This window comes from Leptodactylus fuscus, chromosome 10 (genome assembly GCF_031893055.1).
Source record: "Leptodactylus fuscus isolate aLepFus1 chromosome 10, aLepFus1.hap2, whole genome shotgun sequence".
Lineage (NCBI taxonomy): Eukaryota > Metazoa > Chordata > Amphibia > Anura > Leptodactylidae > Leptodactylus > Leptodactylus fuscus.
In genome coordinates this window covers 20551316-20574858 of record NC_134274.1, presented here as the reverse complement: position 1 = coordinate 20574858, position 23543 = coordinate 20551316, and the positions used below count along the sequence as shown (strand labels likewise).

The 23543-nt window shown below is 43.0% G+C and overlaps 1 protein-coding gene across 3 annotated transcripts in view; it reads left to right on the top strand.

Moving 5' to 3' along the window:
- MYOF (myoferlin) overlaps window positions 1-23543 on the top strand; it is a 105421-nt gene that overhangs the window by 57531 nt on the left and 24347 nt on the right. For 2 of the 3 annotated variants that reach the window (XM_075257658.1, XM_075257660.1), the window contains 26 exons: window positions 1-109; window positions 1298-1401; window positions 1491-1559; window positions 1638-1681; window positions 2583-2665; window positions 4026-4064; window positions 8787-8911; window positions 9326-9439; window positions 9808-9985; window positions 10083-10207; window positions 10637-10743; window positions 12660-12852; window positions 13282-13437; window positions 13768-13899; window positions 14213-14376; window positions 15143-15257; window positions 15724-15829; window positions 17306-17442; window positions 17958-18131; window positions 18447-18561; window positions 18858-18935; window positions 21028-21209; window positions 21302-21460; window positions 21779-21877; window positions 22004-22165; window positions 22432-22597. The exon at window positions 1-109 is cut by the window's left edge and continues 18 nt beyond it. In XM_075257658.1, coding sequence (XP_075113759.1) covers window positions 1-109; window positions 1298-1401; window positions 1491-1559; window positions 1638-1681; window positions 2583-2665; window positions 4026-4064; window positions 8787-8911; window positions 9326-9439; window positions 9808-9985; window positions 10083-10207; window positions 10637-10743; window positions 12660-12852; window positions 13282-13437; window positions 13768-13899; window positions 14213-14376; window positions 15143-15257; window positions 15724-15829; window positions 17306-17442; window positions 17958-18131; window positions 18447-18561; window positions 18858-18935; window positions 21028-21209; window positions 21302-21460; window positions 21779-21877; window positions 22004-22165; window positions 22432-22597 — 3235 coding nt within the window. The remainder of the gene's footprint in view (window positions 110-1297; window positions 1402-1490; window positions 1560-1637; window positions 1682-2582; window positions 2666-4025; window positions 4065-8786; window positions 8912-9325; window positions 9440-9807; window positions 9986-10082; window positions 10208-10636; window positions 10744-12659; window positions 12853-13281; window positions 13438-13767; window positions 13900-14212; window positions 14377-15142; window positions 15258-15723; window positions 15830-17305; window positions 17443-17957; window positions 18132-18446; window positions 18562-18857; window positions 18936-21027; window positions 21210-21301; window positions 21461-21778; window positions 21878-22003; window positions 22166-22431; window positions 22598-23543) is intronic. The other variant, XM_075257659.1, reaches the window with a different exon arrangement.

Genomic DNA, 23543 nt, shown 5'->3' with positions numbered 1-23543 from the left:
GATAGTGAATCTGATGATGTTGAGAGCAATCTCCTCCTTCCTACTGGAGTGGCGCTGCGGTGGGTGACCTTCTTACTTAAGATCTACAGAGCTGAGGACGTCCCGCAGAGTAAGTTCCACCAAGGGGAATATCTATATTCACGCTTTTAGATCAGTCAATGTTACTTTGGTACTGAAAACGTGGCAGATCTAGGGGCAGTTTATTGAGAAGGGCCTATGTACCATGGAGGCAGCCAATGTAACTGCTATAGGGACCCCTCAAGGTAAGGTAATGAATGATAACTTGACTATCTTGCATCTGATAACGTACAGTCATTGTTAAGCTTTGGTCCTCGTCTTCCCATACACTTATGACCACACACAAGGCAACACGGTGGCTCAGTGGTTAGCACTGTAGCCTTGCAGTGCTGGAGTCCTGGGTTCGAATCCCGCCAGGAACAACATCTGCTAGGAGTTTGAATGTTCTCCCCATGTTTGCGTGGATTTCCTCCCATTCTACAAAAAGACTTACTGATAGGAATAATAAAAAAAAATAAAAAATGTACATTGTGATCCCTATATGGGGCTCACAATCTACATAAAAAAAAAAAAATCTTATGATCGCACACTTTTATTTGTCAAATGCTATTCCAGTCACAACCTCCAAATGCACACTAGGTTCAGCCAAATGAAAATGGAGAAACGTACTAGAGCTAAATTCTGAGAACACAGAGCCTAGATACAAACACAATGACAGGTACTGGAATATGGGAAGGATACAATACCCCACCTCAGCCCTTGTTTGGATGCTGAAGGTCTCTCCCTGACTGTCTCTGCATCTGAAACCAATGGCTGGCTGAACAGACCCTGCCAAAGTTTGACTGGTAGGAATAGCAGCCGTAAAGCAACAGCCATGTAGAAAGTGCAGATGCCATATAGAATTTCCCCCAGCAGTGCTGCAAAGACAAGAATGATGGCTGCCGGGCAGAGAAGTGGAAACATGGTTATCTAGATTCCTGACACTCTGGCAGCACATTATCTCCCTTGAGAATAATAAGGTTTGTCATGGTCAAACTAAGCAACCCAGTCCTTCACCTGGTCCCAACAAAGTTGTAGGGTTTGGAAGATACTAATGTAATCTATTTGTTTGGCCAAGTTAAAATGTACATTGCTGTATGATGCAAAATTATTCCGCTTTTTCCCATATACCCTTCATCAAATTTATTTTTTTTTGTTCTACTCATCAACAGCAAGTCGGTATCTTGACAGTGATTTAATATGGTGTCATTTTTAATATCCTTTGTATTTCTGCCTTTAGTGGATGATGCTTTTGTGCAGTCGGTTAAAGAAATCTTCGGTGCAGACTCCGATAAGAAAAATTTAGTTGACCCATTTGTGGAAGTGTGTTTTGCTGGAAAAAAGGTAAAACTTTCCTGAGTAGCCATAAACCTTATCATAAATCCTATATAACATCACAATCGTCAGTAACATTTTTTATTTTTCTGTTAAAGGTCTCTACAAAAATAATAGAGAAAAATGCTAATCCAGAATGGAACCAATCTGTCAATCTTCAGATCAAGGTGAGATTTAGCACCAAGAAAAGTTATAGGTGCAAAGTATATCCATGTGATACGTGAACCCATGCTTGTTTCTTGCAGTTTCCCTCAATGTGTGAGAACATAAGACTTACTGTATATGACTGGTAAGTGACTCCATGGAGGTGAAGGTATTGATGAAAGTTGTCTAAGGATCTATATTTAAAGGGGTATTTCCATCTCGTACTGTATCTTGCAAGGTCATGCCATTTATTTATGATTGGTGGTGGGGAAAGTCTAACCCTTGGGACCCTCACTGGTGTTGAGAATGAAGGGGCTTCCCTGCACAGTTATAACCCCAGACTCCTGGCTATGTATGCAATCTTTAGCTAGCCCCATTCATTACAATAGCAATATGTTGCATTTCCCTGCAGGGCACATAAATGGGGTCCACTGTACAGTAAAAGACTGTGTAGAGGTGGAAGAGCTGAACCACCGGTCCTGGACCTCCTTCATGGTTAGGATTGGTGGTGGTCCAACTACCAATCAGAAAGTGATGGGGTGTCCTAGCAGTATGTCAGCGCTTTATCAGATGAGAATACTTGTTCAATAAAGCAATTTGGTTAAATAAATTAGTTAAAAGGCTAATTGATTAATTTATGAATTTGTACCAGTTTATTATATTTTTATTTTTTATCAGTTTGCTTTTCTATAATATAATTACATAACATAATGTTAAATAATTTTTTTTTTAGAAATCCTTTATTTTAATGTATTGCATGTATTTCTTTTAATATGGATTTATTAATCATATCATAAATGAATATAAAATAATGCAAATACATTAAGAGTACAAAATGAAGTGAATGTAGCATTCTTTGTTTCCTATAGTATTAAAAATGAAAATAAACTGTAAAAATTTATATATATATATATATATATATATATATATATTTAAATTCTACAATAGATTGTGTATTATAATTTATTTATTTTTTCAATCCGAGATCCAATTAATCTTGATCAGTTCCAATTTGTAAGTTTTTAATACACTGTATCTCTATTCAGGGACAGACTCACCAAAAACGATGCCATTGGAACGACAAGTCTGAGTTTGTCTAAAATCGCTGCCTCTGGTGGTGATCTGGAAGGTGAGACAAGGATTGTCCAATATGAAAGATGGAGCTTATTGGTGTTATAATTATAAGATACTGAGTCTACAGACACTTAAAAAAAATATTGTCACAGTGCACAATTCCAGCACTATATAGTGTGCAGATAATACTGACAACTGAGTTAGAAGTGGGTTGATATTAAATAAATAAAGAAATTTTTATATATATGTATATATATATATGTATATATATATAATATTATATTGCATGAGTTTATCTGTACCAAGGGGTAACTCCAAGTTTCAGAGTGACATACGTTGGTGCATTCGAGCTGCTTGGAAGATTGTTGAAGGCAATTATTGTGAATGGAGAATCCCTTTAAGTGTTTGCCACATTTTTGCTTACTTATAGGCCCAGGTACATGATAAATGCTAGGTTGGTGATACATGATAAATGCTAGGTTGGTAGGTGTCCAATTGCTCCAACTGACAAATCCCACGCCACTTTCCGAAATGAGGACCCTTAATCCCCCTATTTCCCCCTCAGCCTCTCCATTTAAAGTCTATGGCAGTGAATGAGTGTCCAGTAGTTGGTCACCCAGCAATTTAACCATTATCCCCTATCTAGTAGCTATGGGATACCCCTTTTATAATGTGCCCTCTGATTATGGTAATAAGCCACTGAGTCTTCTCTAAAAGGGCATCTGGTAATGGATTGCTTTGCCAAAAATATTTCCCAAATATGTAGGGCAAAACTGCACCTCTTCCTTTGGACTTGGGGTGACGATCTCCAACACAAGGTTGGGGTCAATGCTTTTTATCTTTTTTGGTTTTTCATTCTTCTGTTGCATTTTGGGCTCTGCTCACATGGGTCTCCAGGTTTGTGTTAGGCTAAGACCCCACATTGCGGAAAAGCAATGGATCCCTCGCTGTGTTGTGGTTTTCTGCTTAGGGCTGAGGCCGCACATTGTGGAAACGCATGGTTTTATGGAATGGATTTAACAGAAGGGAAACGTCTGAGTTTCCATTCTATTTTCCATTCTTCTTCAAGCCACTCCTGACGTTGGTCAAAAAACCACAGCAAAATCTTCAACAAAACAAAGCTGCGTTTCTGCAACATGGGACCTCAACCTTAAACGGGAAACCACAACACAGTGAAGGATCCGTTGCAGAAAGGACATGAACTGCGAGTGATGGACCCCACTTATTTTATAATGAAGACCATTCTGTTTGCCACATTCAATATCTACATGCCCCCCCCCCCCCGACACAGAGTCTGTCCCGTCCGTTCTTCTGCTGAATTATATTTTTACATATTTATATATTTCACTTTGTACTGAATTGTGACCAACTTTGTACTATTTGTACTATGTAACCATTTTCTTTTTGTAATATAGACAGTGAGACTCCAGGAGTTGGGTCTTCGGCCTTAGAAGGTGTATATTGTGGTGTGATTTGATTTTGATCTGATTTTACAATCCACTGCCCAAACTGTGACCGCATTCTGGATGCTAAAAAATAAGACTGTAATTCGCTGTTTAAAATTTGGCAAAGGATCGCTTTAGAAAAAAATACAGTTTGGGCACTGGGGCATGAATGCATGAATTATTGCTTCAAATTACCTGCGTGATCTTTCTATATCCTTGCTATATGACTTATCGTATAACTGACTGGATCATGTAGTCCTGTAAATCGCAGAATCAGGTTCCATTACAAGGTGCAGCTCTAGCCACATCAAGTGTAATCTTATCTACACCTCTCCCCATCAGACATATTAGTTTATTACCCATTACGTAGCCCCTACATTCTGCTACTGCTTTAAGGATATGATATATCTATCATATATATATCTAGGGATACAGAAGAGATGCCATGTTCAACCTGACAAGGTATTTTCTGGGTTAAAAATGTTGAGAACCTATCCTAAGGATAGGTGATTAATATCGGATCTGTGGACCTTGGACTGTCACCAATCCTCTGTTCTCAGCAATTGATGCACAGAGAATGGAGCAGGAAGCAGATAGTGCTGTTTTCCATGTAGTGGCCAAATCTGGGTACAGCACATCGGCTCCCATCAACTTTAATAGGAGCTGATCTGCATTACCTGGTCTGGCCACTACACAGAGAACAGCGCTGTCTGCTTCCTGCTACATTCCTTGAGAATCGGCTGCTACAAACAGCCTGTCAGTGGGGTTGCTACTAGAGATGAGCGAGTAGTATTCGAAACAGCAGTTTCGAATAGCACGCACTCATAGGAATGAATGAAGGCGGCCGGCACGCAGACGGGGCCGGCGTCCTGCCGCTTAACCCCCTGCGTGCCAGCTGCATCCATTCATTCCTATGGGTGCGTGCTATTCAAAACTGCCCTTTCAAATACTACTCGCTCATCTCTAGTTGCTACGTGTTAGACCCTCTTCGATCTGATACTGATCATTTATCCTTAGGATAGGTCATCAATATTTTAACCTTCTAAGTAACTCAGCTCTGCTTCATCTATAAATAATTACAACGATCATGATATTTAGAGTGTGTAATATTCAACGTACCACACTGGCCAACCTGTAGTCCAAGTCCTAAAAACTGGTCTTGTCAAGTCCATATCCACACCTGCAAGTAGAGCTTCGACAATTCAACCTCCCCCAATTTGGGCCTAGACATGTTACCATCCATCTATCAGTATATATGACTAATATAATATACATTTGTATTATATTACAATATTAAGCAGATTCATTTCAATACATTTCTGTCCCTGTATCTGTTCCATACATCCAGATGGGCTGGTTTGTGCAGCACGTGCTTGGAATTTTGTAATCCCCATTTTGATGGATGGGACTGGTGCAGAAATTTCTGCCACATGCAGATATACTGTTATGGTGTTCTCTGTATAGAATATACATATATACATGTAGAGATAAACTTGCAGATCCAGTTCAGTCAGTGCTGCATGATTCCTGTCTGTGTGAACAGTCCCTACTAATCAACATTATTTAACAATCTAACATTGATCTAACTTTCCTCAAAAATGCATTGTAAATTATGTCGTGTCACACAACCAAATTCCTCCTAATTCTTCTTTCTTCTAAGTATTGCCAAGAGAGGTGCCAGAGATCAAGTGTTTTGCTGACCACAAAGGGGTGATGGACTACAGCCATCCATAGACTTCAGACCCCAAAGGGGTGATGGACTGCAGCCATCCATAGACTACAGAGCCCAAAGGGTTGTTGGACTGCAGCCATCCATAAACTTCAGAGCCCAAAGGGTTGTTGGACTGCAGCCATCCATAGACTTCAGACTCCAGAGTCTAATAACCAGACGTCCCAAAGAGGCTCTCAAAAATAATACAGTGCTATGGGAATGTTGAGACTGTACAGGTATAATAATCCTAAACTTCCCCAATGGTATAAAGTAATATATAGGGGAGGGAATACTATTATATCAGGGTAATTTCTAAATGTATATAGCCATATGTGGTAGAAGCCTTAACCCAGTTATAAAAGTAAACCACAGAAATGGAGGACACAAGGAGAAAGGAGTATACAGACCAGCCGCACAGTACTCCAGGCTAGTCATGGACTACAGCATGAAAATGTTCAGCATACATACTGGATAGGTAAACAAATGGCTGTCCTCTATAGTGGTGGCCGCTTTATCAGCTAGTAACTTGAGGGGGTGCAGAGTTTGTAATCGCACCAGGCCCAGGAGCATTAGAGGGGCCCATAAGCACTGGCATCAGTATTGAGATTACAGCTTAATATCTAATGGGCGCACTATTTGGCAATACCACCCATTTAATTCACAAATGTATATCTACATAATAAATGAGCTTAAATCATAAAAAAAAACAATGAAATGATTAATCATGAATCAATAATTAATAATATAATCAATGCGCAATATAATTCTGAGTATAATGAAATCCTAATAAATACACAATATAATGAACGGAACACAACAAATAAGAATATTATGAATGAGATACAAATAGTATAAATGGTATCTCTACTTTTTAGGAAGCGTTCCACATTATTCTGGTATCTAATATTGTGTTAGTAAGTAGCGAGTGCCTGAAAAGTACGGGTATCATTTCATGACCTCAGATACCTTTTCATTTTGGTTTATTCAATCACCTACTTAAAGGGATATTCCATTTTCAGCAAATAAAGGTTATATTTTGTTATATTTGTTATATATTGATTGCTCGCTGCTTTGGCGATCCCTGCTTGCGGTCATTCTGTAGGTCCCTGTGTTACTTCCAGGGAATCAGAACCTATCCCGGTCCTAGAGACGGGATCACATGACTTTATCCACTAAAGGTAAGCAATGAAGATCCTGATTGATAACTGCCAGCGAAGATCTTGAAAACAGATGAATTGCTATAGAGAGTAGATTAAATAGTGATATAATGTCTCATTATGGGCTGCATAAACTTTATATGCTGAACCTAGAATGTCCCTTTAACCCCTGTTTTATATTCATGTATACAATGCATTATCTGCGTCTGATGCAACTAATCGTCTCCGTTATGACCATTTCTGGTTCACATCTGCGTTTGGTATTCCGTTCGGGAAGTCCGCTTGGGGACCTCCATGAATGTAATACTGAATGCACTCACGAGCGGTGAGTAATGGAAGCGCACGGACCTCATAGACTGTAACGGAGTCCATCTGTTTTCTGTGCGGTGTCCGCATGGAGAGAAAAGTACTTCATATACTGCTTTCCTCTCCACATGTTCCGTGCGGACACCATGTGGAAAACACACGGACCCCATTATAGTCACGGACACCATGTGGAAAACACTCGGACCCCATTATAGTCTATGGGGTCTGTGCACTTTCATTGCTCACCACTAGTCAGTGCGTTTGGTATTCCGTTCGGGGGTCTCCAAGTGGACTTACCAAACGGAATACCGAACGCAGATGTGAATCGGGGCTAAGCGAAAGCTGATACCGCTCTCCCAGATCTAACCTGGGTCACTAGATGCACTTTGGAAAAAAAAAATTAAACTAACTAATTAAATGCTAATTTGCCCATCATATAATAATCTGATAATAGCTTTTATATCGGGCTGCTTTATTCTGTGCTGTAGCACCACCGTGTGTTCAGTTCTGGTATAGAAAAGAAATGGCAGAACAGAATAAGACAGCCTTTCTATAAGGGAAACTATTCCTAAAGTCTGAGCTGCTCGTACAGGAGTGTGTCTGTCTATAGATCTCCTCTGTCCATCGCTAGAGCTCGCTCTCATATCTCATGTCTCTTTCTTTCTCTCGTCTCTCTCTTTCTCTCTGTCTCTTTCTCTTGTCTCGCTCTTTCTCTCTCGTCTCATTCTCACTTCTCTCGCTTTCTCTCTCGTCTCTGTCTCTCTCTGTCTTTGTCTCTCTCTCCTCTCTCTCTCTCTCCTCTCTCTCTCTCCTCTCTCTTTCTCTCTCCCGTCTTTCTCTCTCTCATATTTCTCTCTTTCTCTTGTTTCGCTCTTTGTCTCTCTCGTCTTTCTCTCTCTCTCTCTCGTCTCATTCTCACTTCTCTTACTTTCTCTCTAGTCTGTCGTCTTTCTCTCTCGTCGCTCTTTCTCTCTCGTCTCTCTCTGTCTCTCTCTGTCTCTCTCTTGTCTCGCTCTTTCTCTCTCGTCTCGTTCTCACTTCTTTTGCTTTCTCTCTCGTCTCTCTTTCTCTCGTCTCTTTCTCTCTCGTCTGTCATCTCTCTTTCTCTCTCCCCTCTGTCTCTCTAATCTCAATCCCATATCCTCTCATATATTTTGTCTAATATCTGTATACCTGTGTACTGTATCTGATCTGTTTCATATGTATCTATTGTATCACATACTTCATCTTTCATGTCTTCCTATCTGTCTCATGTCTTGTCTGTCTGATCTCTCCTGTACCTTCCTTCTATCTATGATTTATCTATCTATATCTCTTTTCCGCTTATCATTTCACATGTTGTCAGTTTCTCCCTAGTCACTTTGGTAGCGCCTTGCAGGACATTACTAAGGAGCAACTGACAGCATTGCATAGATTGCAGATCACTTTGAACCTTCTGTAGAAGATATACAGTCACATGCCTACTTTCCGCCATGCTTACGGTATAGCAGCAGCCTCTCTTTTAGTAATAGTTTTCCTTCCTGACCTTTGTACTAATTCTTGTCCGTTCTTCCCAAGTAGCAACCAATGACAAGGAGGTTGGCTTCTTACCTACTTTTGGACCTTGTTACCTTAATCTCTATGGGAGCCCAAGAGAATTCACTGGATTTCCTGATCCATATGATGATCTCAACTTTGGAAAGGTACCGTACGCAAATCAATGGTACGCATGGAGGATATACTAGGACTCTATTGTGGTGATGTAGAGGTTGGAAACCATGGAGTCCCACTTATCAGTTGTGTGATATATGGTTAGAATTAGACTGGCCTACCACTGTATTAGAGAAGCCTCCAGTGGGTCTCAACTCTGACACAATAATTGACCCCAAAAGACCAGAAGGTGAGGCCATTTGGAATTTTTGTAGCAAGTCACTTGCCATTAGTCTTCACCTATTCTACAAAACTAATAAACGTGGATGCACGTGGAGGGTGGACCTTTAGAATGAATTCCTCCCTTGGCCCTTGAAAACCCGTTCCTTGGACAGACCCTCTAGAGGCCCTTGGCAAGAGTATACACGTGTGTTATGTCACTACTTACCATATCACTGACAATACAGGGAGAAGGAGTTGCATATAGAGGAAGAATCCTCGTCGAACTGACAACCAAACTGGATGGCTCACCAGGCAAAAAGATTGAGGATATCCCAAGTGACGATTTACTCGTTGTAGAGGTAAGCCTACCGAAGACTCCGTATGATGCGTTACATGACTACTGGGTAGAGAATATCACTTACCATGTACTTGTAGAAACCATTTTGAGACACAAGGATTTGGGATACCTGGTTGGGTTCAGTTTTGTTTGTTTTTGAGATTTCTTGAGCTCGGTCAGAAGTAAATCTGGTAATTTTAAGAATACAGATCACTGGATCATGGCGTGATCTTAGGTCTGCAGAATTATGAATACAGCTCTGGGTTATAATCTCTTAACTAACCAGTATGTGGTGATTTAATACATTGTCAGTGTCTATGCATTGTATGTAGAGTATGTCTATATACAATATGTAAAATGTATTGACCCGAAATGTTATCATTTGCACAGAAATATCAGCGCAGGAGGAAGTTCAGCTTGTGCGCCGTGTTCCATTCGGCCACCATGTTGCAGGACATTGGTGAAGCCATACAATTTGAAGTCAGTATTGGCAACTATGGTAATAAATTTGACAGCACTTGTAAACCTCTTGCGTCGACAACTCAGTACAGCCGTGCAGTATTTGATGGTATGTATATAATAAATACATCTTGTCTTCTGTCTAGTCGGTGTATAGAGATGGTACAGTCATTAACCATTTACCTTCATATTCACTCCACTTATAGGAAACCTCTATTACTACCTCCCATGGTCGTCCACTAAGCCTGTAGTAACATTGACTTCCAACTGGGAAGACATTTCTCATCGACTTGATGTTGTCAATATGTTGCAGGCGATGACTGAAAGGCTGGTGAGTATTGTATAGATGGAAGTCTAGCACAGTGTAGTGTTTGCCTTAGTGGACTATAATACCAATGATAATGATCTTTAGAAGAGTCTAATATGGCTGTACAAAAGGCTTGTTTCTGCCTTTTATACTATAACCACAATCATGGCAGACAACTGGTCACCACTGATTCAGCTCCTGAGACCGCTGGCTAATGGGTGACATTGCTAGGCAATGTTTCATTCTCCTGCTCATATCCCCTCGAAATGTCCTGTGTCGTGGCCGCTCCAGCATAACTCCTAATCAAGTGAATGGAGGCCGACCGCCACAGATATTATATTGATGCTTGGGAACGTCACCAATAATTTTAGCCTTTAATTCATAAGATTAGATTATATTCAATACTTCTTTCTAAATGAGCTAATGTACTGTTTTTCGCCATTACGTTTATAGCTATCCAATATCTCAGCATTAAAATCAGCAATACAAGCAAAGATTCCTGACACAAGGCTAGCAGAAATCTGGCTGAAGTTAATTGATCAGCTTATTGAAGACACAGCGTAAGTATTTCCTTTCCCACTTAGTCATGGATGTGCTGATTTAGTATACCTCCATTTATCCCAAATCTCTCACACCTATCTCTCTCTCTCTCTATCTCTCTCACACATGCCTATCTCTCTCACACATGCCTATCTCTCTCACACACCTATAGCCCTTACACACCTATCTCTCCCTCTCCCCCTCTCTCTCTCTCTTTCTCTCTCCTATCCCTCTCTCACACCTATCTGTCTCTCTCCCTCTTGCCCCTATCTCTCTCTCCTATCCCTCTCTCCCTTATCCCTCTCTCTCACACCTGTCTCTCTCCCTCTCGCCCCTCTCTCTCTCTCTCTCTCTCTCTCTCTCTCCTATCCCTCTCTCTCTCCTATCCCTCTCTCACACCTATCTCTGTCTCTCTCCCTCTCGCCTCTATCTCTCTCTCTCTCTCTCCTATCCCTCTCTCACACCTATCTGTCTCTCTCCTATCCCTCTCTCTCTCACACACCTATTTCTGTCTCTCTCCCTCTCGCCCCTATCTCTCTCACCCTCTCTCCCTCTCTCTCTCTTTCCCTCTCTCATGCCTATCTGTCTCTCTCCCTCGCCCCTCTCTCTCACGCCTATCTCTGTCCCTCCCTTCCTCTCTCTCCTATCCCCCTCTCTCTCCTATCCCCCTCTCTCTCTCACGCCTGTCTCTGTCTCTCTCTCCTATACCCCTCTCTCTCACGCCTATCTCTGTCTCTCTCTCTCCTATCCCTCTCTCTCACACCTATCTGTCTCTCTCTCCTATCCCTCTCTCTCACGGCTATCTCTTTCTCTCTCCCTTTCGCCCCTATCTCTCTCTCTCCTATCCCCCTCTCTCTCACGCCTATCTCTCTCTCTCTCCCTCTCGCCCCTATATCTCTCTCCCTCCCTCTCTCTCCTATCCCCCTCTCTCTCACGCCTGTCTCTGTCTCTCTCTCTCTCTCTCTCCTATCCCTCTCTCACACCTATCTCTCTCTCACACCTATCTCTCTCTCTCTCTCTCTCTCTCTCTCTCTCCTATACCCCTCTCTCTCTCATGCCTATCTGTCTCTCTCCTATCCCTCTCTCTCACACCTATCTCTCTCTCACACACACCTATCTCTCTCTCTCTCCTATCCCTCTCTCTCTCTCTCGCATGCCTATCTCTCCCTCTCTCTCCCTCCCTCTCTCCTATCCCCCTCTCTCTCACGCCTATCTCTGCCTCTCTCCCTCTCGCCCCTATCTCTCTCACGCCTATCTCTGTCCCTCCCTTCCTCTCTCTCCTATCCTCCTCTCTCTCTCTCACGCCTGTCTCTGTCTCTCTCTCTCTCTCCTATCCCTCTCTCACACCTATCTCTCTCTCACACCTATCTCTCTCTCTCTCTCTCTCTCCTATACCCCTCTCTCTCTCATGCCTATCTGTCTCTCTCTCTCCTATCCCTCTCTCACACCTATCTCTCTCACACACACCTATCTCTCTCTCTCTCCTATCCCTCTCTCTCTCTCTCGCATGCCTATCTCTCCCTCTCTCTCTCTCTCTCTCCCTCCCTCTCTCCTATCCCCCTCTCTCTCACGCCTATCTCTGCCTCTCTCCCTCTCGCCCCTATCTCTCTCTCCTATCCCTCTTTCTCTCACACCTATCTGTCTCTCCCTCTCGCCCCTATCTCTCTCTCTCTCACACCTAATGACTAGTAATCATTCTGTACATCTATTTATCTTTCTCCTTTTTTCCCCTTTGCTTGTACTTTCTCTTATCTGACAATGGATGGATTCTCTCCTATCCACTGCAAATGTCCTGAATAGAGAATGGAAGTCTTATATGGAGATTACATGGCCATCTGGTATGATTGCATGAATTCAGCCATGTCCTGATTTCTGTGAGTTATCATGTGACTTATAGGCATCTGTGGAAATTTCACTCTGTTTGAATAATGTTTAGGAAACCGCTGCCTTCTCTGGAAGGGAAGAACCATGTGACCATGCTGGACATGCAGCTTTATAATCTCAGACAGACTTCTCTTAAACTGATCGGGGAGGCAGCCGTGCGGATGAGGGGGGAAGCAACTGATGTAAAGTCCACACTGACAGAAATAGAGGACTGGCTTGAAAGACTACAACAAATTTCTGAAGAGGTAAGTGATGTGCAGAGATTTAAAAAAAAAAAAAGTATTTATGTCCATTTGCATAGTACATGGCCACACACACATGCTTTGTGATACATGTACACATATAGAGGTAGACACATTGTGGCACGTGCTATGACATGTGCGCACACATAGACGCTGTGACACATGCACACAGTGGCATAGTTATAGGGGTCGCAGTTGGGAAGGGGTGGGGGTCCACAACAGGCAGACCACGGATACCAGTTGTCTGGACCATGTTGTCCATCCCTTTAAAACCCCTTTCCACTCTGTGATGTAATAGTAATAGATGGTGCTCAGTGGCTTACTATTACAACACAGTGACCGAGCTTGTGATCTCTTGTGGGTACCGTCCAATTTACACCAATTTCTTGCCCACGATCAGAGTTAACGTTCTCTGTCTTGTTTTCTTTTTAGCCTCAGAACAGTATGCCGGATATCATCATCTGGATGATTCGAGCAGAGAAGAGACTGGCGTATGCCCGCGTCCCTGCCCACCAAGTGCTCTTCTCAACCACCAGTGAAGAAGCCTGCGGTAAATTCTGTGGAAAGACTCAGACAATCTTCATGCAGGTAGGAAATAGTGATGATATAATGAAATAACTGATATGACAACATATACCCCACCCATTTATATAGATCATGGCCCCAATATATTGCAAACCTAATTTATTTTTTTAATCACACCATGAAATAATTACAGACCCTCTAATAGTCGCAGACCCCCTAAGCATAAACAGATTACAACCCTAAACATATATAGACTTGGTGTTCTGAGTTCTTTCTCCTTTTTCGTGTTGGGTTCCATGGCGGTAATTTTTCAAGGTGCTTGACCGATGATGGATAACCGCTGTGTAAGCTGCACTACTGAAATGTCTCACGTTGCAATTTTCTTTTTTGTAGTACCCATTGGATAAAAACAAAGGTGTAAAAATTCCTGTTCAGTTGCGAGTCAACATATGGATGGGGCTGTCGGCCGTTGAGAAGAAATTTAACAGCTATGCAGAAGGGGTCTTCAGTGTCTACGCCGAGATGGTAAGACCAACATATTGATTCTATGGTTTAAAGCAGGGGGTCTCAAACAGACGAGGAGCTGTGACCCACTTCTGAAACTGGCAGAGTAGGAAGACATTGGCTTGGAGTAGGGAGCGAGCATGGCCAACTTCAAATGTTTTCTATGCGCGTCCCATTCCATTTACCCGGCCGAGTTTGAAATCTGAAGTTAGAGGAGAAACTATATTGGTTGTTACTATTTGGTCTAGCTTCTTAGTGAATGTCCAGTAAAGGTCGTAAGTTCTCCTGAGTATTTTGCAAGAATTTTATTATGTAATTTTTTTTTTTTTATCAGTATGAAAACCAAGCTCTGATGTTCGGGAAATGGGGAACCACAGGTCTACTGAACCGTCCAAAGTTTTCTGATGTCACAGGATCGATCAAGTTGAAACAGGAGAGTTTCCTCCCACCTAAGGGCTGGCAATGGGAAGGAGACTGGACCGTAGATCCAGAAACGAGGTAAAAATTTATTCTATTGTTACTAAGAAAGAATACGGAGGATCTGTGTATCAGTATCAGTTATCAATATTGTAGTAGTCCATTAGTAGACCTTTAAAATCTTGGAACTTAAAGGGTTATTCTTAACTCAGATTTCCATGATTTCAGTTTTATCTTCATCTATCAGGGCTGTAACTTCAGAGTGTGCAGCTGCACCTGAACCTAAGAGCCTTAAGGGGTCCATAAGCACTGGCATCACTATTGTGGCCGCAGCTACCACCTCGCCCATAAGGGGACTCGTATAACATAGTATAGTTTTCCGTTCCGATGTCACATAACATAATAGAACTATAATCATCGCAACGGAGCATTGGAAGAACCTCGGTCTGCACGCTCTGTCATGTGCATGATACCTTAGGGTAAGTTCACACAGTGGAAACTGAAGGGGAATTTGAGGCCGACTTCCACCTCAAGTTTATCGCCACTTTCCGGCTTAAGGCTTTTACTTGCGAATTACCCTCAGATGAATGGGGGTAACCAGCAGAGGGGTCTCACATCGCAGGTTCTGTGGCAGAATCCGCCGCAGAATCCACTTTAACAATCCAGTGGGATATTAAAATAAGATAAAACAGTGAACACAAAGGGAGCCAGATAAAGGACAAACTTTGGTGGTGTTTCTGAGGTGCAACTTCCCCAGTGTGAACATATCCTTATTGTATCCAGGGTTCTGGCTGTCATGTGTAACATACAAAGCTTTCCATTAATCACTTGCTCTGTTTTCCTACAGTCTACTGACTGAAGCGGACGCTGGTCACACCGAGTTTACTGATGAAGTGTTCCAGAACGAGAGCCGATATCCTGGTGGTGACTGGAAACAATCTGATGAGCCGTACACTGATGTGGTGAGGAGTCGGAGCGGTTGTGTTACGTAGCGCTATAGACTATATAGGTGACAGCTGAAATCTACCAAAGCTCCTAGGTGGTGCAGACAGGGAGGCCAGACCTATGCCTCCTAAAATAGGAGAATTTTATTTCCAGCAACCAAAAAAATACTACAATCAAAAGCTGACCATCGGCAAGCCGTCCCCTATCCTGTTTCCCCAGGGTTTATGATGGACACCCTGGGGCAGACTGTGGCGGTAGTGTGAACCCAGCCTTAGCCTGGGGCTCTGTGAATAAATCCATAGGTTCTGACTTTCTCCACTTAGACGTGGAGCTGTTGATCATCGCGACCAATTGTATTCCATGTTAGTTTAGAAAATCAGAAGTAAGATGTCATGGCCGTCTTTACCATTGCAATTGTTTTTACATATTTTACAACTAATGCTCATAGATTGCTCAATATAGGTACGTTTTGTTTTTTTCCAGAATGGAGATAAAAGCTGTTCTCCCGGGGAGTTTGAATGCCCATATGGTTGGGTATGGGAAGACGATGCCTGGATCTATGATATAAATCGGGCTGTGGATGAGAAGGGTATGTTATATATGACTATTATCTAATGCACGCTATAGATGTGACCCTAGTACCTGCCCGCCATTGAATGCTGGAACTGGTAAATTCACAGCAATCGTAGAGCTGCACAGGCTGAAACCATTGGTCCGATGTCTCGTAGCATGTTGTAGGGAAGCTGTGCCCCAATGGTTATGGTCATACGTAGACGGACATATTAAACTAAATCTGTATTATTTAATGGCGACAACTCACAAACCAATCTCTACATCACATACTTACCAACCTATAGTAATCGTCCTCTAGAGGGCAGTATCCTCTGGCTGAATCCATGCCTTTTTCCTTGCAAACTCTGCCCCCTTTTTGCAGTCATACCCCCTTACATCACTCTGCACTGCCCCTTAAAAATGTGTATTTGGGGCGCCAGGGCAGCCTTTTAATGATGTAGCATCCTGGTGCCACGAAAGTAAAATTTATAGTTCTCCTAATACCTTGCCATCTCATCCAGGAGGTACACCTATTTTTCAGGAGCATGATGGACATTTTGGTAGAGTTGGCAAGCATACTCTTTGGACCGATATACAGAGTAATGGCTAGACTTGAACTGGCCCCCAGTTTGCCCCCGACCCACAGGGACCATTTACTCATTGTCCTTCTTACAGGTACTCCTCATACAGCATCACAGCAAGGCTATACATCAGTGTAATACGCAGAGTAACATACTGGGTTTATGTTTTAAGAAATTAACCTTTTTTTTATATATATATATATATATATATATATATATATATATATATATATATATGTATTCTATAAACAGCTATAGCAGCTGAGATGATAACTAGGTGCAAGGTGAGGCCAATCTATATCCTTCCTGGGCCCCATCTTCTCAATCACCCTGCTGGGGCACTAATGATCAATTTGCAGTGTCTTCTGCCTGAAACCTGTTGTTGTGTGTGCACATGGGCCCGTTTCACAGAGCCCAGAGGGGCCTTGTTCAAGTCAAGAGCCAGGTAGCAGACTACTATCAGGGCCTTAGAACAGAAACAATCCTATGGGGCAACGCGGTGACTCAGTGGTTAGCACTGCAGCCTTGCAGTGCTGGAGTCCTGGGTTTGAATCCCACCAGGAACAACATCTGCAAGGAGTTTGTATGTTCTCCCCATGTGTGCGTGGATTTCCTCCCATTCTACAAAGACATACTGATAGGAAAAAAAAAAGTACATTGTGATCCCTATATGGGGCTCACAATCTACAAAACAGAAACAATCCTAGACGAGGGTCAGGCAACAGACTACTGACAGGGCCCCACTTGATATAATGGTTCTCCAACAACCCCTTTGTATATAGATGATGGTACCCTTCAAATTGTGTGTCTTCTGCTGGACCATTATTATGTTATAGGGCCCATCGGAGGATCCTCTGGTGGGACAGTCCACTATTTGTCTTTGGGGTTTTTTTTGTGTCTTTGTCTTATATATCTACCATTTTACATTCCAGGTTGGGAATATGGAATTAAAATTCCCCCAGACACTAAACCCAAATCCTGGGTCGCCGCTGAGAAGATGTACCACACTCACCGCCGCCGGAGACTGGTGAGGAAGAGGAAGAAGGATCCAAACGCCACTGCTAAAAAGGTGAATGAATTTACATGTCCACATAATATTAGTAGTATTCTTTCTATGCGTCTAGAGCCAGAGATGTATCATGGAGGATGAGATTGAACACATCGGCCATTACCGTTCTAATGGAACCTTGTTCATAGGTCTGAGGCCTTGTACATGCTGCCATATTATGGTGCCCTTGTAGGAGCTGTACCATTGGCTCCACCCTGATAACTTTTCATAAAACTTTCACAATGTTTATTTGTAAATAACATTGTATTGGGTTTTTTTTTCCAAAAGATACAAACATACAGCAAAGAAAATATAAAGTAATGCGTACAAGGTACAAAGTTTTCACCTACAATTTTGCTGGTGAACACTAAAGAAATACTAGCGTGTGTCCACTAGAGGGAGCACATGTCCTACTTTTTATACCAAGGTGTCTCTAAGAAGTTTTAGCTGGTGCTATGGGACAAAAGCAAAAAAAAATGACTGTACGGAGCGATTTGTATATATGTATTCATACGTTGCTTTCTGGTGTTTCACAGGCAATGTCTTTCAAAGAGGAACATGAGGGCTGGGAATATGCTTCCCTCATAGGGTGGAAATTTCACTTGAAAGAGCGCAGTTCTGATACTTTCCGCCGCAGACGCTGGAGAAGGAAGATGGCTCCTGCTGACAGTGTTGGCGCTTCTGCCATCTTCAGACTGGAGGGAGCTCTTGTAAGCATGAACAAATGGCGCATACCATATATAGATGGATATGGTGGCGATTTAGTTTTTTTTCTGCAAAATGTCATTCATAATATAACATACAGTTATAATGCCATGTATGTCATAAAAATACATGTAATAACTTTTCTTAAACTTGACCACTAGGTGGCACAATATAAACATCATTACTTTTACTGCATGTAGTAATGTATGAATTTATCAGTTTACCACTTCTCACTTTATACAGAATGTATGTATGTTAAATAGTCTTGTATTTTATGAAACGTTCGTCCATGTAAAATATTCTGTGTCGTCTGTTTGTAGGGCTCTGATACTACTATGGAAGAAGAGGAGAAGAAGAGCTCTAGCAAGGGGAAAGAGTCTGCAACCAATATCTTTGGGGCAAACACTCCCATTGTGTCTTGCGATTTACGTGATCGTAAGTGGATGTGTAATACAGTGTTCATACAACCATACAGTCTGTACCCACAACCCAAATTGTCAGCTATCTGAACAGTAAACCTTTCACATGTATACATTATACATGCAGCCGAATGTGTACCCAGGCTGATGCAACTCCATAAATTCTCATATTATGTGCAGTATTGTTACCTTGGTGGGTCCAGAGCTGGGGTCTATGGGACTAGGACATTTGTTAGGGTAAGAACTTATAATGCAGACTGCTTCATAAAATACATCTCACGTTAGAGTTATAATATCTTGCTTGTTTCATAGGAACCTACAATTATCATCTTCGCTGCTACTTATATCAAGCTCGAAATCTCATACCCATGGATAAAGACAGCTTCTCTGGTAAGACTGTAGACGTACCAGATACACACCTGTCCTGGGGTCTGGGGGTTGGGGTGCAAATGCCTGTATGTGACATGAAAAGTCTCCGGCATTATAAATGATATAAGACAAATGGCCTATTACTTATTTTGCACTGGGGCCCTAGAGTTTAAAGTTACATCTCCGTCAGACTTTAGAGAATTTCTGATTGAGGATGCAGTATCTGATTATTATTCTATTTCCCTCATATCGTCTTATTTTTTTCCTGCCTCTGCCTCCCCTATCCTGCCCCTGCATCCCCTGTCCTGTCCCCGATTCCCCTATCCTGCCCCTGCATCCCTTGTCCAGCCCCTGCCTCCCCTCCCCTGTCCTGTCCCCAATTCCCCTATGCTGCCCCTGCATACCTTGTCCAGCCCCTCCCTCCCCTATCCTGCCCCTGCCTCCCTTGCCCAACCCCTGCCTTCCCTGTCCAGCCCCTGCCTTCCCTGTCCAGCCCCTGCCTTCCCTGTCCAGCCCCTGCCTCCCCTGTCCAGCCCCTGCCTCCCCTGTCCAGCCCCTGCCTCCCCTGTCCAGCCCCTGCCTCTCTTGTCCTGTCCCCGAATCCCCTGTCCTGACCCTGACTCCCCTGTCCAGCCCCTGCCTCCCCTGTCCAACCCCTGCCTCTCTTGTCCTGTCCCCGAATCCCCTGTCCTGACCCTGACTCCCCTATCCTGTCCCCGATTCCCCTGTCCAGCCCCTGCCTCCCCTGTCCTGTCCCAGATTCCCCTATCCTGCCCCTGCCTCCCCTATCCTGCCCCTGCCTCCCCTATCCTGTCCCGATTCCCCTGTCCAGCCCCTGCCTTCTCTGTCCAGCCCCTGCCTCTACTGTACTGTCCCCGGATCCCCTGTCCTGCCCCTGACTCCCCTATCCTGTCCCTGATTCCCCTATCCTGCTCCTGCCTCCCCTGTCCAGCCCCCACCTCCCCTGTCCCCGATTCCCTTATCCTGCCTCCCCTGTCCTGCCCCCGACTCCCCTATCCTGTCCCCGATTCCCCTATCCTGCCCCTGCCTCACGTATCCTATCATAGCCTCCTTTTCGTCACCTCCTTTCTTTCTTCATCTCCTAGTAGTCTCGGAGTTTTTCATCCTCCTCTGGTGCTTATTAGATTCTTGAGGAAAGCTTTTAATGATCTGGCCGAAAATATGTTAGACCTGGTCACACAAGTTAGGGTGTTATAGACATGGACTCCTTGATGTCATGCAAGTAAGTGATTTCTACAGTTTCCTTTTGTAGTAACCCAGTAGAGGAGGGCGGGGAGGATGGGAATAGTAGTTGTTCACAGTGGCTGTAGTCAGCCTAAGCAACCTTCTTATACTCCTCAGGACTTGTACAGTAATGAATGAGGCCTGTAGTGTGTGATGGTGGTGGTATTATTACCTGAGACATGTCACTGTGGTAAGCCTTCCTCAGCCTGATGGTGGTTGGAGTGCCCTTCATGGTAAATGCGGGATAGAGTAGTCAGGAGACCGTGTTGAATGGCACACAGCTCATCATCCATGCAATGGAGGCACAGTTCTTAGGAACACCACAAGGCTGGAGCTGAAGCTGCACAATAGTATCCCTGAGATCAGTCAGTGTCTCTTTCTGGGACAGTCTTCTACAAAACTGTGCTTCATGTCTCTCACAAAACACCATAAAAGTCTCTGCAATGCCCATTCTGCAGAGTGCAGGTTACAAAAAGAGTGTCCAACCTGGACTGTGGCTCATAGGCTGGATCGTAGCTATAAGGTCCGTCTAAAATAATCCTTATAGCCTGTTATGCACATAAAGTTTCATATAAGTGAGCAGGGCTATGGCCCATCTTCTGACGGCACAATGACACGTGCACTGACTTTGAGCTAACCGTTTGTCAGCCTGACAAGAAACTCCAGCTTTGTGTCTTTTCCTGGGATCTCTAACCTAAAAGAAGGTCCTAAGTCAAGGACCCCATAAAGTTAGCTCAGTCCTAGTCTGAGTGGTTGGTCTCACTTAAAGTAATGCAGTTCTAAAACATCATCCACATAGGTTACAATGCAGATTCAGGGGTTTTCACTTACACACCTATTAACCCAGATTGTTTGTGTCTCCCTTTAGACCCCTATGCACATGTATCATTCCTTCACCGCAGTAAAACCACAGAGACCATTCATTGTACCCTGAACCCGACATGGGACCAAACACTAATCTTCAATGAAGTTGAAATCCATGGAGATCCACTAGCAGTAGCGCAGAACCCGCCCAATGTGGTCATTGAAATATTTGACAGTGACCAAGTGGTAAGCGTATTCTTATAGCGATATACCAGCAGCTTTCTAGTGGTGCTTGGTTGTATCAGAAGGGTTTTATATTTCTACGTTGCTTTTTTCAGGGGAAGGATGAGTTCTTAGGCAGAAGCATATGCTCGCCTTTAGTAAAGTTGAATCCTGGAATAGACATCACCCCGAAACTGCTCTGGTATCCTGTGATGAATGAGGGGAAAAACTGCGGAGACATCCTGGTGGCAGCCGAGCTCATTCTGCGGGACAAGGTCTTATACTGTATATAATATATTATATGTATTCATATGTGATGAAATCGAATTGTATTTGTGTCCGACTGAGCCTACAGTATACGGTGGTGTATGTAAATATATAAATGACTAATGTATCTTAAAGGGGATGTCACTATTCCCACTGGTTTTTATCTACTATCATGTTCTATCCATGCCACCCGCATTGCAGTGTCATGTGAGGTTACTTCTTTTTCCTGCTGTCAGGTCCGACCTTTCTCTTTGAAGCTGTAGAAGTCACTTGATAGTCCAGCTTTTCTTTATCAATGCAATGTATATACATTTCTGCTTCTTTAGGATGGTTCAAACCTTCCAATACTGCCATCCCAGCGGGCTCCCAAACTATACATGGTACCTCAGGGCATCCGACCAGTGGTGCAGCTCACTGCCATCGAGGTAGGTGTTTCTTCAATGTATTTGGCTTGATGTTCGTTTCTTATCCCGTACAGATATCAGCCTTTGTATCTTACCTTCCTATTATGTATTACCCCTTACTTTTCCTAAATCTCTCATGCATAATAGATCCTCACATGGGGATTACGTAACATGAAGAACTACCAAATGGCATCGGTCACGTCGCCCAGCCTCATCGTGGAGTGTGGCGGAGAAATAGTTCAGTCTGCAGTTATCAAGAACCTCAAGAAGACGCCCAACTTCTCAAGTTCTGTTCTCTTCATGAAAGTGGTGAGTCTATATACACTATATACACATGGTAGTCGCAAGTCAACGTCATTAAAAATATGACCCAAACCGGAACATGTAATTCCTACCCTAGGATCCTATTTTTGGGCCACAATTAATTAACCCGACCCCTCTATGGTCCATTTGGTGGGATTGTCCTGCTAAAATCAGGATTTAGAGGAAACTGAGGCTGTATTGTAATGTGTGTATTCATTCCAGTAACCAAATACTATATATCTATTATTTGTCTAATTTTTTTCTTTTTGTAGCTTCTGCCTAAAGAAGAAATGTATGTGCCCCCTATTATCATTAAAGTGATTGACCATCGGCCCTTTGGAAGGAAGCCAGTGGTGGGCCAATGTACCATCGACACACTTGAGCACTTCCGTTGTGACCCATATGCTGCAAGAATGGATGATGCGGCTGAATTAAAAGGTACAGACACGAAGTACTGATAAATGTATTTATTAAAATGAGGTCACAATATTTCCATATTGCAGGGGCGGCTTTATATTAGATAGTGCCCTGTGTCACTACACAATGCAGAGGGGTCTTCAGTCCCCCATTAGTTCTCATCAGCACAACCATGGTGGAAAAGATTTTGTATGTAGCATTGGTCACTTGGCTTTTGGGGTAACTCCCATAGAGTTTATGTGAAGAACTGGAGCCCATGCTTGATTGATGTGCTATGCAACCTCCTCATCGCTACGGTTTTGCTATTGTGGATGAAAAATGGACGAGGGGCTCATATACTAATGGCCCCATGAAAACGAATATTTATTACCTTTCTTGTGGACTTGGGTCCTCCATACTAGTGATCGATGCAGCCTCCAGACGATTATAGACCCCTATAGTTGTAATCATTGGGGTTTCTCATCTATCCTGTGGCTAAGTGTTACATATTTATGACTTTGTAAATACCCTTTAAGCAGGTTTTTTCATACAGAATGTGGCCCCTGATTGTCCCGGGTCCCACTCATAACACCCTTTTAAAATAGTTGAGTTTTCCAGTGAAACTATGGCCTAGGCAAAATACCCTGGAACCCAATGTAAGATTACATGGGCAGCATTCAGATAAACGGTAGTTCATGAAATATAAGGACTACTAAAATGGAATGGAATGGTGGCCACATGTAGTGTTGGATAAGCCCACCAGAATACAAGAGGATACTTTACTGCGACCAGGCAATAACACACTAAAGGAGAAGACTGGCGAGTTTGAAGGTACTACGGTCTATTTCCTTGGGGTTACTAGATTGGACCCAGAGTAATTTGATCTGGTGAACCCAAGGGACCTTAGTCCAACACTAGCCATATGTGCGACGTAACCCGGTGTTCTGCCTTATACAGAGAGTCCTAAGTGTGGTACGTATCCTCTATA